Source organism: Trachurus japonicus, chromosome 5 (genome assembly GCF_045865225.1).
Source record: "Trachurus japonicus isolate A0001 chromosome 5, Traja_1.0".
Lineage (NCBI taxonomy): Eukaryota > Metazoa > Chordata > Actinopteri > Carangiformes > Carangidae > Trachurus > Trachurus japonicus.
The window spans coordinates 34,126,809-34,140,553 of NC_140911.1; the positions used below are offsets into that span (position 1 = coordinate 34,126,809).

At 40.0% G+C, this 13,745-nt stretch overlaps 2 protein-coding genes across 3 annotated transcripts; both read right to left on the reverse strand.

Annotated features, from left to right (window-relative positions):
* Window positions 1-743: 743 nt before the first annotated feature.
* Window positions 744-7,587, reverse strand: prelid3b (PRELI domain containing 3). 2 transcript variants are annotated; one of them, XR_015035880.1, is made up of 7 exons: window positions 7,494-7,587; window positions 6,172-6,340; window positions 4,269-4,358; window positions 3,706-3,776; window positions 3,514-3,616; window positions 2,311-2,824; window positions 744-2,280 (listed from the first exon to the last, which is right to left on the reverse strand). XR_015035880.1 is itself a non-coding variant. In XM_085777663.1 (6 exons), the coding sequence occupies exons 1-6, from the start codon at window positions 7,523-7,525 to the stop codon at window positions 2,708-2,710; spliced, it is 582 nt and encodes a 193-aa protein (XP_085633789.1). In that variant the 5' UTR covers window positions 7,526-7,587; the 3' UTR covers window positions 744-2,707. The 2 variants fall into 2 exon arrangements, 1 of the variants encoding a protein (XP_085633789.1); XM_085777663.1 differs by having other exon boundaries at window positions 744-2,824.
* A 2,102-nt stretch (window positions 7,588-9,689) lies between these two features.
* On the reverse strand, window positions 9,690-12,779 carry tubb1 (tubulin, beta 1 class VI). Its single transcript, XM_085777664.1, has 4 exons — window positions 12,683-12,779; window positions 11,799-11,907; window positions 11,533-11,643; window positions 9,690-11,215 (listed from the first exon to the last, which is right to left on the reverse strand). The coding sequence occupies exons 1-4, from the start codon at window positions 12,737-12,739 to the stop codon at window positions 10,071-10,073; spliced, it is 1,422 nt and encodes a 473-aa protein (XP_085633790.1). The 5' UTR covers window positions 12,740-12,779; the 3' UTR covers window positions 9,690-10,070.
* Window positions 12,780-13,745: the final 966 nt, after the last annotated feature.

Consider the following 13,745-nt stretch of genomic DNA (forward strand, 5'->3'; position numbering starts at 1 on the left):
CTTCAGCGTTCATCATCTTCTTCAGCTTTCATCGAAGACGGTAAATAGAGTATCTTTGCTTTCATGCACTACTGCCATCTTCTGGAATTAGTTCACCCCTGCAGTTCAGTCAGATTTTTAAATCCCATTTTCAATGGGAGGCTGACGACTTGACTACGCATCTTCCTCTTTGTGCCTAATCACCACTCTTCCATTACCCATAATCGTGTCAATATTTCCATAATGTCCCATTTCTATGGTTTCTATGGCCGGCTCATATTTACTGAAATAAGCACACCCTCCACAGTGCCTGTTATGTGGTTCCCAGTACAACCCTATTTTAAACAAGAGGGGATTTTCCTCCTGCCAATTTGCCAATCACTTGTTGCTTACTGTTGAGTTTACTGCATTTTCATTTAGATTGTACTGTCTGACACCAAGGTCAGAGTCCGCTCATTGTGGGATATAATTCTAAAAAAATACCGAACCTGCAACATTATCATAGTAGTTCCATTACAGGTGGTGCATATGCAAGACTATCTTGAGGGAACAACTGCAAAATAGAGTGAAAAGAACAAATGAAATAGAAAAATCACAATGACCAGCGCACAGATAATAATTTAAATAATTTTTATTTCTACTATTCATTTCACACAGTCGGTAACTTAACAGCAACATTCTATTAACTTTGGCCCTAACTTTTGTCAAGGTAAGACTTGACCTTTATTTTCCAGAATGACATTAAATTATACACAATCTTCCTGACAATACTTGACTAGATGAAAAAGGAAGTTTAGCATCTGACCACAGTGTGGCAGCATGCGGCTCTTCCATTTCAAACATGCAACAACAATGCATCCTACTGAATGATCAATGTTAGAAGAATGCAGTTGAACTGGCCCACACCTTGGCGTTCTTACAGTATGAAGAATAACTGCTTCAGCGTTTGTACTCTGATGACAATGAGGAGAAACAGACCTTCATGCACCTTCACAGTGCCTTTTGGAATGCATACATTCAATGAACATTTCTCGACTGAACCTCCCACAGTTATTCATGCCACTATTTTAACAGAATCATGTGCACTGGACGTTTTCTTACACAGGCCACTTTACTACTTAAAAATAGCTATTAATTTGAATAAATACCCACTCACGTTAAATATCATACAATCCATCTTGAATGCAAACTCAAAAACAGAACATTTTATTTTCACAATAGTCAGTTTTCATGAGAGCAGCAGCCGAGCCCGTTTCATTCCGATTGAAACCCAACCTGAAGAATTACTGGCAAAGGTCCTCTATTTAACAGGTTAAAAATACTGCCACATTCTACAGATGGTGACAACATTTCTTTTTCACAGGCACCAGACAACTTGTTTAAGTTAAAATCTCTATCACATTTCTCAATGGCCAGCCCAAGCCGCACTCACTTCCTCAAAACGAACAGTTTTTCTAAATGCTCCTGTCATAGGTAGAAAATAATAAAACTAGAGCGTTCACTTTCACCACACAGCTGTTTGCTATATGGCGAAAGACCTTCTCAAACACACAGTGTAAAGCACATTTAATCTCTCAAACAGTAACGCGATATACCGGTATATACACAAATTATCAGCTCCCCCAGCAAGTGTAGCAGCTCTTCTTTGTTAAAACATTTTTTTAAGTGCAAATAAAAGTCACTGCTAAGTCTCCGGCTTACTCTGAGAGAGGATTCCCATGTGTACCACTTAGACTGTTTGAGTTCTGAAAACAAGTTTTTACCATTACGCTTTTTGCACATGTGTTTGAGAAGATCTTTCTACATGAAATCATTGAAAACATAAATATGGCAAGTACCTTGATCCCTTCATTTAACTTAAATACCATCATAACAATATTAGTTATTAAATAATAACAAAATACAGTTTCTACCCAGGCTTTCAGACAAACACCGCCTGGTACAGAGTGTCTTGGTATCATTGAGGTCCCGCGAGAAAACATTGTTGAGGAGATGGTTTTTTACACAACCAAACCTGACTGTGAAATGGATCATTACCATCTCACCGTCAGTTGCTGTGTTAACCCACCGTTTACTCTGACACCTGAAACCACTTCCATGTAACCTTGACGCACATTGCACTTGACCCCTGTCTCGCACACAGCTTTGTTTTCTGCCACTATGTCCCAACAGGAGTTAATCCTCGCCGTCGCTCCTATACTGTTCATCGCACTGTAACTGTTTTCCTTGCAGCTCTGTTGTTGTAAACACAGAGGTCATGCCACTTGGTTTCTGGTTTTCTTATGGCAGATGGAAACACAGCTAGCAAAGTGTTTTTTTAAGAGGCTGGACAAAAAGCATTGTGTCTCATTTGGCACTTTTCTTTACATTTTCAGTTCTTCCAATGCCTCTGATACAGCTCTGCCAACGCTACGTGTTTCCAAACACACAGATAGTAGTATGGTTTGAAAAATGTCCCTGAGTGCACCACCCATGTTTTTCTCCCCAAGTCTCTCATGGCTGCAGCCCTGCCAAGCAGCAGCTCCTGAAAAACGCTTTACAGAATCCCTTTATGATGCATCCCGCTGTTAGACATGTATCTAATGTAGATAGTAAAGTGTATGTGATGGAGGAGTTAAATAATACAAAAATCCAGAGCACCAAAACAGCACCAGTGCATCATAAAGGGAGGCTGGTTTGCACGAGTGTGCAGTTTCTCTTAGACTCTATTGGAAATTAGAGGCAGGTGTCATTTCTCAGTGACTGCAGCAGCCATCGGGGTTCGGATGGTCCCACGCGCTGTGGCTGCCAGCTCCTCGATTTCTGCATTCAGCCGTCTGATGACCCACTCCATGGCTTCACGGCCCTGAAGAAAACAAAACAAACATTAGTCTATAATTAGTCTATAATTCAAATGGGGTCGCCTGAAATGTTTAGTCATTGAAAAAAAAAAAAAACAACTAATAAAAATATATTTTTTAACTAATTATTATTCTTTTTAAATTATGATTAAAAACACCACACTCAATCTTAAACAACTGTATTCTATACTTTCTCGAATATAAATCAAGTTCAAATAAAATGCAGCATTTAAAAATATGGTGCATCTTGATTGATGGCTGCGATCATGTGACTGCAAATGATGGTGGGGTCGCCAGAAATTTGTGATGTCAAAATGGGGTCATGAGCCAAAAAAGGTTGGGATAAAGGACAAGAATTAGACCACATGTTGCCATTGGGAGCGAGCAGTCGTGTTGAAGACCCTTCCAGGGGGTCTAAAGATAAATTTCAAGTGACACGGGATGATTAAAGGGACAAAAGGAGTCAGTGAGCTTCAACTGAAGTGTTGAGTGATCAGTGTCTGTGATTGGTCACGTGACTGGAGCAAAGGGAGGATTTTGACCTTTGAAAGAAACCTACACCCCTCTTTTTATGTGTTTTGTGTGTGTGAAAACCAAAAAAACCCTTCAAGTAAAAATCTTAGAGTGTACAATTTGTGTAGTATAATTCTTGTTGTGTGTGTTAAATGTCCTTCCCAGTCTTAAGGGATCTTACCTTTCCAGCGTTAGCAGAGATGGTGCTGGCCATAACGCCCTCCAGGTAACTGCTGAGGCTGACTCCTTTGACAGAGATGATAGCCTCTTGTGTCAGTACTGTTCTGAAATGAAATGATTAAGCAAAACATATTTAAAAGTTGCCTTAAAAAATTAAATCATGTGAAATTAATCCCAACAGAGTAAAACGTACTTCTCTGGATCCTCGGGGTGTGGTTTGTATGTTAACTTCTCATCCACAGACACCATGTTTGTGAACGTTATCTATGAAGGAAACATTAAAAAGGACACAAATTTAAATAAATGTTAAGACATCACAGGCCAGAGTGAGAATAGTCAGAGAAGTTATGAATGATGACAGCAGAAAAGTGAGCTGTCGACCTGTGTAACAAGGAGGATTTCATTCCAGTGTGTCTCAAGGTTTCATACACTAAGCAGTCACTGTATGTGCAGAGTCACAAAAGGAGGAATGAGGTGTGATATGGGTGTTTGTGGATGACACATCTAAAATACAACATGTTCTATAAACACCTGTAAGAGTCTGACAAGAACATATAGTGCTAAAAAAAAAGTAGGTTAAAATGGCGACCTGTAATAGTTACATCACACAGTAACTCGAGACAGAGACTTATGACCCATGTCCTCCTAGCTAACATTATGTACTATGGTAGTATCCTATTTCTGCTGCTAGTACATCAAGATAAGTGTCTGCATACTTATGTGTGCACAATACAAACATAGGAGTCAAATACTCACATTTGTGGACTGAAGTTCAAAAGTTTTCTCTTTTGGATCCACAACCGACTGCTCCTGAACATATGTGCATGTCCGCGTGTTGCCAATGATCTGAAGACAAAGACAGAAACACAGTTTACTATCAACTCAGATGAACTGCAAGGACAATATGCAATTTGATTTCACTTGTGCTGACTTGTTTTAACTTAGAAATGATACATTCACAGATTAGTTTACTTATTCATGAATTTCTTGCTGCCCCTGCTGCTTGGGCTACACTAAAAAGCATTGCTGCACAAAGATTCATGTCCTGTATGAAATAATGCACAGATCAACTACATCTACATTTAAAGGTGTACAGAAATGGCCGTTTGTCCTGTTTGTCGCGCCGAGTTGTCACGAGCTGCAACACGAGTTTACCCGAGTAAGGAAAACGAATTTGATTGGTCGCTATCGAGCGGGCGGGATATTCAAAGCTTGGGGCGAGACCGAGCTCGGTGTGTGTGTGCGTGTCTCAGACGTTTGAATGACGGATTACGGATCCAATATCAGTGGCTGGTGAATCGTGTACAGGCTGACGTATAATCTGTGCGCCTGCATTATCCAATGCGAAAAAAAAAATACACACTTTCATCCCGGATTTACTCAAAAATAGAATTTTGCACAAAGTTTGGCCTCCATCGTCTGAAAGATGAGTTATCATATTCATTTTATGATCCAGAGTGGGCTCAAATTCAGTTTTCTTTTCTGTACACCTTTAAGTTTCTACATTAAAACGTTTTAGAATTAATATTCAGCTTCTTTGAGAAGTTATAAACCTAAGACATTTTTAGAACAATAAATCTTACATACAGCGATTCAAATCTGTTAAAATGTGATATTTCACTCATTCGGGGTAGGTTTAATTCCTTTGCCTTGAGGTTGAATGTACCAATTAAGTTTCCTCTTCCAATTCTTTGTAAGTGTCTTAAACTGAAAGAACAGTGGCACACTGACATCAGAGGAAGTTGTTGTCACGGTACATCCAGTCTAGACGTATGCACTGAGGCTCAGTAGTGATTTAGTCTGGTGCAATCTGATTAAGGGTTATGTTAATATGCTACCAATCACTGGGGCAAGTCTGTGTCCTAGACTGTCCTTGGAATTAAAGGGGCTATACTTAGACAGCAAAGGTCAGTCAAAAGAACAGCATCTGATTGCCACATGTTTACACAGGTTAAAACACGATAGAGTGACAGGACATTGTCTCTGTCGAGCCTTATCACCATCTGTGTTCACAAAGTTCAAGAAACGGGGGGAAAGTTCAATTGACATGTTGCAGAAATCCCAGAGCCTCCGTCACTGCTCCGTATTTCAGTGACCTCCAGTTTTAACTGAGCTGACACAGAGACGGAAAGTTACATCACACGTCGTCATGGGTTACACCTTGGCAATGACAAAAATGGCACTACCGTGTCCTGTACAACACGAGCCGTGGCACAAGGCCACAAACTTGCCACCTCCAGTCAGCAGCCTAGTCTGCCGCGGCCGACACCCCGGGACAGAAATAGCTGTGCAGGATAAGGTCACGCTCACTGGCTGGAAAGCATTAACCTACCTCCGGTACTAAAGGGACTGAGCCTATAACTGGATTCACATGTGCTGTTTAACAGTCTGACTTTAAAAAGTTAATTTAAGCTAGTTTTTAACATAATATGAGAAGAGTATGTGTTTTATCATTTATGTTATAATCCCTTTCACACAGTCATACCACTCTGATTAAATAACCTTAAGAAGAGTGGCCAGAACAAAGCACAAACTGACGATCATGTGTTTCTCCATTCAGAGTCACATTTCAACAATTTAAGTAGATGCAGCAAGTTTTTACCACAATGTCACAATACTGGTCAGTCACCACTTCTGATAATGGATTTCTGATACTCACCGATTTCACTATAGATGGAAGGCCCCACTCTGTGCTGAGCAGTCTTTTACTGTGGAGGCGTCCCTGTTTGTCGATGCCTCTGTCCAAAACATCCACTCCAAACACACTGGGGTTCATGGGGTTGGGATACTTCTGCATAGCAGCCTTGGTCACTGTCTCCCAAGGATGGCTGTTGAGGGAAAGACAAAAAAGTGAATTCTTAGCTGTAAAACCTTAAAACCAAACATAAAAACTCAGTGTCCTAATTCTTCTTCTTCTATTCTTTTTAAACCAACTGCTTATGTATAGTTGTGGTATGAATGTAACAATAGCCTACATATAAGCTCAAATTTGTGGATTGCATAGCCTACTGCTTTGAATTTCTTCTCCTTTACACTTCGGAGAGAAACATTCTGGTATGATGACTTAATTAAATCAGATGCCTTAGGTTAGCCTACTGAATTTTCATCACTATTTGCCCCGCTATATTTGCTGTAGGCCTATCGAAAAAACAAGACATCTGCAGAAATAATATTGGCTTCTGCTTTGCAAAAGTAGCCTAATAATTAAAAAAAAAAAGTTAGATTAATATACTGGCTTATAGTGTGTAATTAAATGTGTCTAATTTCTGCTCTTCTATCTTCGAGTTGTATCCATTTCATTTCAGTCTTTTTTTTCTTTTTGATATTGCACATTGTTCTGTAATATAATTTTTCTTATGTAGCGTCTTTGAGCACTCGTAAAAGCGTTATATACCGTAAATAAATAGTATCAAAATGTCATCACTAGGTCAGGGTCACAAGCATTGTCTACCAGCTTTTACCGTATTTTCGGATAAAAAATATGAATGAAGTGGAGCTGAATGTCTTTCTCTCAGATTACCAGGCCTCTGTAACTTATCACCAAATTAAACCAATTTTATAGTAGAAATTCTAGTCGAACGTCGTGGTGGATGGTTGCCAGGGAGACGCGCCGGCGATGCCTTATGACGAAGCGCAGCACAATGTAGGGGAAAGGTCGCGCGCCGGGGGTTGGTCCTGCCGGCTGCTTACGCAATTCCGCCGCTTTTTTTCTACAACTGGGCACCGACAGCTCTCTGTTCACCTTAACCACGACTGTACACTGTCGGTGTTAGTGTGTTACCTCCTCTAACAACGCGGTATGTATGAAAAACAGTTACACGGTTAAAAACCATGCTCGTGCTGGTCACAGGATTAGTTACGTAGCCAGCTAGCTTCCTGCATTGAGCCTGACAGTGAACCCGTGACAGCCGGGCCACCTAGCAGACACACAAAGCCGGTTTAAAAAACAGTAATGTAGGTCACCTTAACAGATATACTCACTTGAATATGTGCTCTGATGTCCAGATTTTCATGGTTTAACGAGGTGACTGGAGCTGGTGAGGCTGAAGTAGACGAGTGGATGAGCCGGGAGGTAGGCACTGTCACACTGACTGAAATCAGTGAACCACGTTCAAAGACAAGCGCAAGTCCCCTCCCACTGTACCGGCGTGGTCACATGACTCATTACGCATTTCCGAGAGTCTGCTGCATGCCGCAGGAGTTCATTGACACTGAACGACAAATCCCTTTAAATAAAACCATGTAAGTCATGAACGACAACCGAAAATGGACGATTGTATGATTGTAGCTCTGCACATTAGCGTTATAGCATGCGGTGCATTTTCTATTCAGCCGTGCAAACTAATAGACATATCGTCCATTTATAACCTCTGATGTTACACAACTCAGCCCCGTGAAGGTTAAAAGTTGTCATGTGCAACCTTGGAAGAAGAAGCAGTAACTCACGAGTGGTGGAAACTAACCACATACATGGATATAATACTGACTTATGTTATGCAGTTTTATAGCCTACATTTCAGAGCTAAAATGCTTATCCCCCCTTGTGTTTATTTGAAGCCTTACAAGCTACATTTTATATGATTATTACAAAATTATACCAGCAGTCAATATGTGATGTAACAAATTGTTATGCATAGCACTTTACAGCAGTAACATATATTAAGTAATAATAATCATCAGGCCCATCTTAATAATAATGATAACTTGCATTTATATAAGTGCCTTTCAAAATACCCAAGGCCACAGGTCTGTGAGCAAAGCACATTGTTGCACCAAGAAGAAAGTCTATAATTAAATTATTTTGAAACTGGCCATTCTACTTTTATGAGTATGTTTAGATGCTAATGCTCAAGTAAAAATTGAATGCATGGCTTCTCGCCAACAGCTACTCACTGTTTGTTTTTTTCTATTTTTATTTAATGCTTTTTCCACCCCTACTGACATAACCTTAGCCTCACTCTAGAACACCTTGTCAATGTTGCATCAAGGATTTCTGCGGGCCATAAAGGTATAATATTATATTGGCAAGTTTTTATCTATCTATCAAGAGTCAGCCAGAGGAGATTAATTATGACACAATTGACATAAACCAATCTTGATTTTCAAGATGTTGCCTGTGAGGACATCTATGAGGGGTTGCAATCTGAAGAGGTTGTGAGATGATTAACATGATATAAGTCTAAAATTATATTTTAGACATATAAATTAAGTGAATTGACGTAGTTATGGTTATTTAGTAACTTAATAGTGAATCATTTTACTTTTTCAGGAATTACAGTCAGTCTGAGTTGGTTGTAATTAGTAGAAGTGCACCCTGTGAAAAGCTGCTACAAGATGACATAGTTTAAGCTTAAAGGGTGACGAGTCAAAACTGCTCTGGCCCCCTAAATAATTTCTGTTGAATGAGCGGTAGTTTCCTTATCTCTAGTAATGCTGCTAGCCAGGCGCCTCCTGTGCTAAGAATGACAGCTCCTACACAACAATTGACAGTTTTTCACCACCCTTGATGTACAGCATTGCTAATAATGTCTTTCTGGATCAGCTGAAATATGTTACAAGTGTGTTAACTTGTGGGTTTTGGTGACATTACCACACTGGTGCAATGCTTTAGGCTCGTCAGCAAGAGCCGTGGTCCTTTCTTTGGTAACATTTAGGCTAGACATTAACCCCACATCCTTGGTGGTAAAACTAAGTTTCTCTCTTCTTGACACAATTATTATTTTGTCACTTTAAGAAGTTTGCTCTCTGTGGTGCAATACCGCCTAAATCATCATAGCCTACATTCACATGTGGGTTACATTCAGCATTATCTTCTTTACCCCTGTATATCTCTGAGCCCGCTTGACTTTATTGCAGTAGTACTGGGACATTTCCACATCACATGTGCTTATCTGCAGAGTGCAGACACTCTGGCCAAGTTACACGTAATCTCTGTGTACCAGACTTGTACCAGTGGGAGGAAACTGTGTGACAGCCAAGAAGGGTATCACTGTCGCTGTCCATCACAGCAGAGTTCAATTAGGTTGAGTTCAACTTCAAATGAAATAACTGAATGAAAAGGTACATAATTTGGGTCTTTTATAGTAGTGTTGGAATGAACACACTCTCATTTTGGTTTTACTGTTTTTATTAACAATCTTAACTTAACATAACACTCAGTGCAACTTTTACTGTAGGTCTGGAGAAAAAACAGTTAATGTTACAATTTTATTTCATTAATTGGCTGTCGATTATGAAGAGCTGATATAATACAAAAAAAATTCAATATATACATGCAGACATTTCCATAATGTTGAAATACATACTGTAAAAGTAAAGAATTTAATTCTCAAAAAGAAAAAAATGTAGACAAAAAATTCATTTGAACAATACATAAAAGATGATAAGCACTATTGTGTAAATATGTCACGGCACAATTATCTAATAAAGGCTATCTAAGTCAACCAGAGGCATCAATTTAACTACAAAATAAAAGTTCATTTTCAGACAAACATTCCCACATTTATTTTCTCTTTCTTGCAACAAGGTGTGAAACCTACACACCCAACTGCATGCCTTCTACTCATCTACAGTTTCTGTGGTTGTTTCAGTCACTGTTTCCAGTTGAACTTCTGTGCGAGACTGAACATTTGTTTTCACCGATGATGTGGGTCCCTCCTCTTCTTCATCCTCTGCTTCCCAATCTAGATCGGCCGTGGCCTCTTGATACTGCTGGTACTCTGACACCAGGTCGTTGAGGTTGCTCTCTGCCTCAGTGAACTCCATTTCATCCATGCCTTCCCCCGTGTACCAGTGAAGAAAGGCTTTCCGTCTGAACATCAAGGAGAACTGCTCACCCACACGGCGGAAAATCTCCTGAATGGCCGTGTTATTGCCGATGAAGGTGGAGGCCATTCTGAGGCCTCGTGGTGGGATGTCGCACACGGCAACCTTGACATTATGTGGGATCCAGTCCACAAAGTAGTTGCTGTTTTTCTGCTGCATTGCAAGCATTTGCTCATCTACCTCCTTGGTAGACATTTTGCCACGGAAGACACCTGCAACCGTCAGGTAGCGCCCTCGCCTTGGGTCACACGCCGTCATCATGTTGCGGGAATCGAACATCTGCTGGGTGAGCTCGGGCACAGTTAGGGCTCGATACTGTTGGCTACCACGGGCCGTCAGGGGCGCGAAACCTGGCATGAAGAAGTGAAGGCGAGGGAAGGGCACCATGTTGACCGCCAGCTTCCTCAGGTCTGCGTTGAGCTGCCCGGGGAATCTCAGGGACGTCGTGACCCCGCTCATTGTCAAGGACACTAAGTGGTTGAGGTCCCCGTAAGTTGGTGTGGTCAGCTTCAGCGTACGGAAACAGATGTCGTAGAGGGCCTCGTTGTCGATGCAGTAGGTCTCGTCCGTGTTCTCCAGGAGTTGGTGGACGGACAGAGTGGCGTTGTATGGCTCCACCACGGTATCGGATACTTTAGGAGAGGGCATGACACTGAAGGTATTCATGATGCGGTCAGGGTACTCCTCTCGGATCTTGTTGATAATGAGGGTTCCCATGCCGGAGCCAGTGCCGCCCCCCAACGAGTGAACCAGCTGGAAGCCCTGCAGGCAATCACAGCTTTCACTCTCGTTCCTCACTCTGTCAATCACCTGCTCCACCAGCTCCGCTCCCTCCGTGTAGTGGCCCTTCGCCCAGTTATTACCGGCCCCGGAGTTCCCTGCAGTACCAAAATAAAAGTGTATGGGTTTGTCTAATTCTGTCAATAGGATGAATTGAGGGGGGGGGGGATTCACATTTAATAAATATTAAAAACTGAAACGTTTTGGATTTTTATAAATACAAACAGATACAAATCAATTGTGGGATTTTCCATTCAGGGGGCATCTGCCTTCAGAGCACCAAATGTTACAGTACCATGTATAATCATAGTTGCAGAGTTTCTTTGCCACAATAATTATTAAAGTCATCTGAATTTAACTAATTAAGGTATGTAAAGTATTCTCCCTTGTGTGACTTATTTATCAGTTGCCTCACCGTGGATGAAATTGTCCGGCCTAAAAAGGGCCCCGATGCGGCTTCCTCGGACACTGTCCATGGTGCCAGGCTCCAGGTCAATAAGCAGGCCTCGGGGGACGTATTTCCCACCTGTGGAAACCATGGAATGGTCAACAACAACAAAAACATAGCACCTGAGAGCTGTGAGTAATTTTGAGCTCATCAAACAAAACGTAATACAAATTAGTAATTAGCTGTACAAATTAACGCATTTCAATTGATGCACAGTATATGCTCTCTTTTACCGTGTGCCTCATTGAAGTAGACGTTGAGCCTCTCCAGCTGGAGGTTGCTGTCGCCCTCATAGATGCCTGTTGCATTGATCCCATGTTCTTCACTGATCACTTCCCAAAACTATAAAGAGAGAGTTACAGAAGAGAAGTGTCACTGCACCTTATTGTGTTCTCTGAAACAGGGTTTAGATCTCGCATGTGTCCTCCACTGTTTTGAACCTTTAATCTACATGTCTTTTTATGCAGTTGTGTTAAAGTGTCCTCTAACATTATCAGTCCATGCAGTATGACTGTCAAATAACTGGATATAGGTTAAAATGCAATCTGTTTTATATTGTCTCTTCCCAACACACATTAAAAATCCCTTATTTACACAATGAAATTACATTAACCCTTCAACAAATGTAACTATTTGGTGAAATTGTTTAATTCTCAAAATATAATTAGGGTATGTGTCACTTTAGCTATAGCTGTATTATCTTGCAGTCCTCTCTCTTGTTTTGTGGTTGCCATGATAAAAAAAAAAAGGTCCCACCCATGCCAGCCTAGCTTTGGCTCTTATCTTGTCTTTTGCTTGACAGGGAACACCCAGTGTCACTCACAACTGGCAACATGCAGAGGACCAGTACATGTCAAAATATGCATCAGTGGTGTCACTTGTAAAGAAAATTGAAGTTACAGATGTGGGTCCTCATTTTATCTATGCCAGAGTCATAAAAAAACAAAATTAAATTTCTTATTAACAGTGACTTTAATCATCCAGCGGTAATGCTTTCTATTGCTTATAATCAAAGAGACATGTCATTAACATTGTTTTCAAAATAACATTTCAAAAGTCAGACCTGTGCATATTAAAACTTAAAGAGTGAATAAATGGAGGAGTTTTGTTTTGTTACCTTTGAGCCGATCTGGTTGCCACACTGCCCAATTTGCAGATGTACAATTTCACGCATGATGGTCAGGCTACAGTACACAGAGCAGCTGAGGGTCTCTGATAGGATACAGTCCTAAAACCGGTCTGTTATATAGTACCAGAAATGATGATGTCATCAGGGAGTCACCCCCAGCTGTTACTCTATGAAGGAACCACAAAATGCTATACTATCTACAATAATCTGTTTAAATTATTATTTTTTTTAAGATGCCAGAGTAGGCCTTACCTTTATACTATAGAGGGTTTGAAACTTGAGTTTAGTTAAGTTTAATTTATTAAATTACACATTGCTGTCTGTTGTCTTCAGTCCTGTTGTATGTTGTACTTCATATTTATCCTTTATGTATTATATCTGAATCATATATCATGTTATATATAATAAATATCTTTGCTATATGCTATATTTATAAAAGAGTCCTCTGGAAGTTCATATTATAATTCTTATAGTGATTAAGTAATACTGTATATGCAAACCATATGAAATCCAAATAAAATGTATGAATTATCAGCTGTTTCAGAAGAAAGCATTAGATTAATGATAAACAATAAAAAATAAAAAAAAAAAGATTTTGTTTCTATGGCTAAAACACATTAGCTGTACAACCACACGATCAAAAACAGGAAGGAAGTGTTGCAAAGATGATGCTCCCCTGGTGAGCATCAGAAAAAAAACACGTTTTATTAACTAATATGGTGTGGTGACCACTTCACACGCTAACACACATACATTAGACTAGAGAGTATGCTGTTCACATGTCTGGCAGGTAACAGAAAATGTTTCCAAATTATAATGTTGCAGAAAAATTTAAAAAGAAACTCAAACATTTTAAAACTTTTTTTTTCCACAGACAGATTTCTGTAACATGGAAAATTCACATACTCCCTCTCTAAAGGTCCCAGAAATGATACACAAAATAATCAGCATTTCCATTTTAGCTTTTAAGTCAGTGTAATAATAATAATAATCTTATAAAAAGGATAGTTTAGTTCCGAGATTATGTATGAAGGATGCTACCATCTAGAGG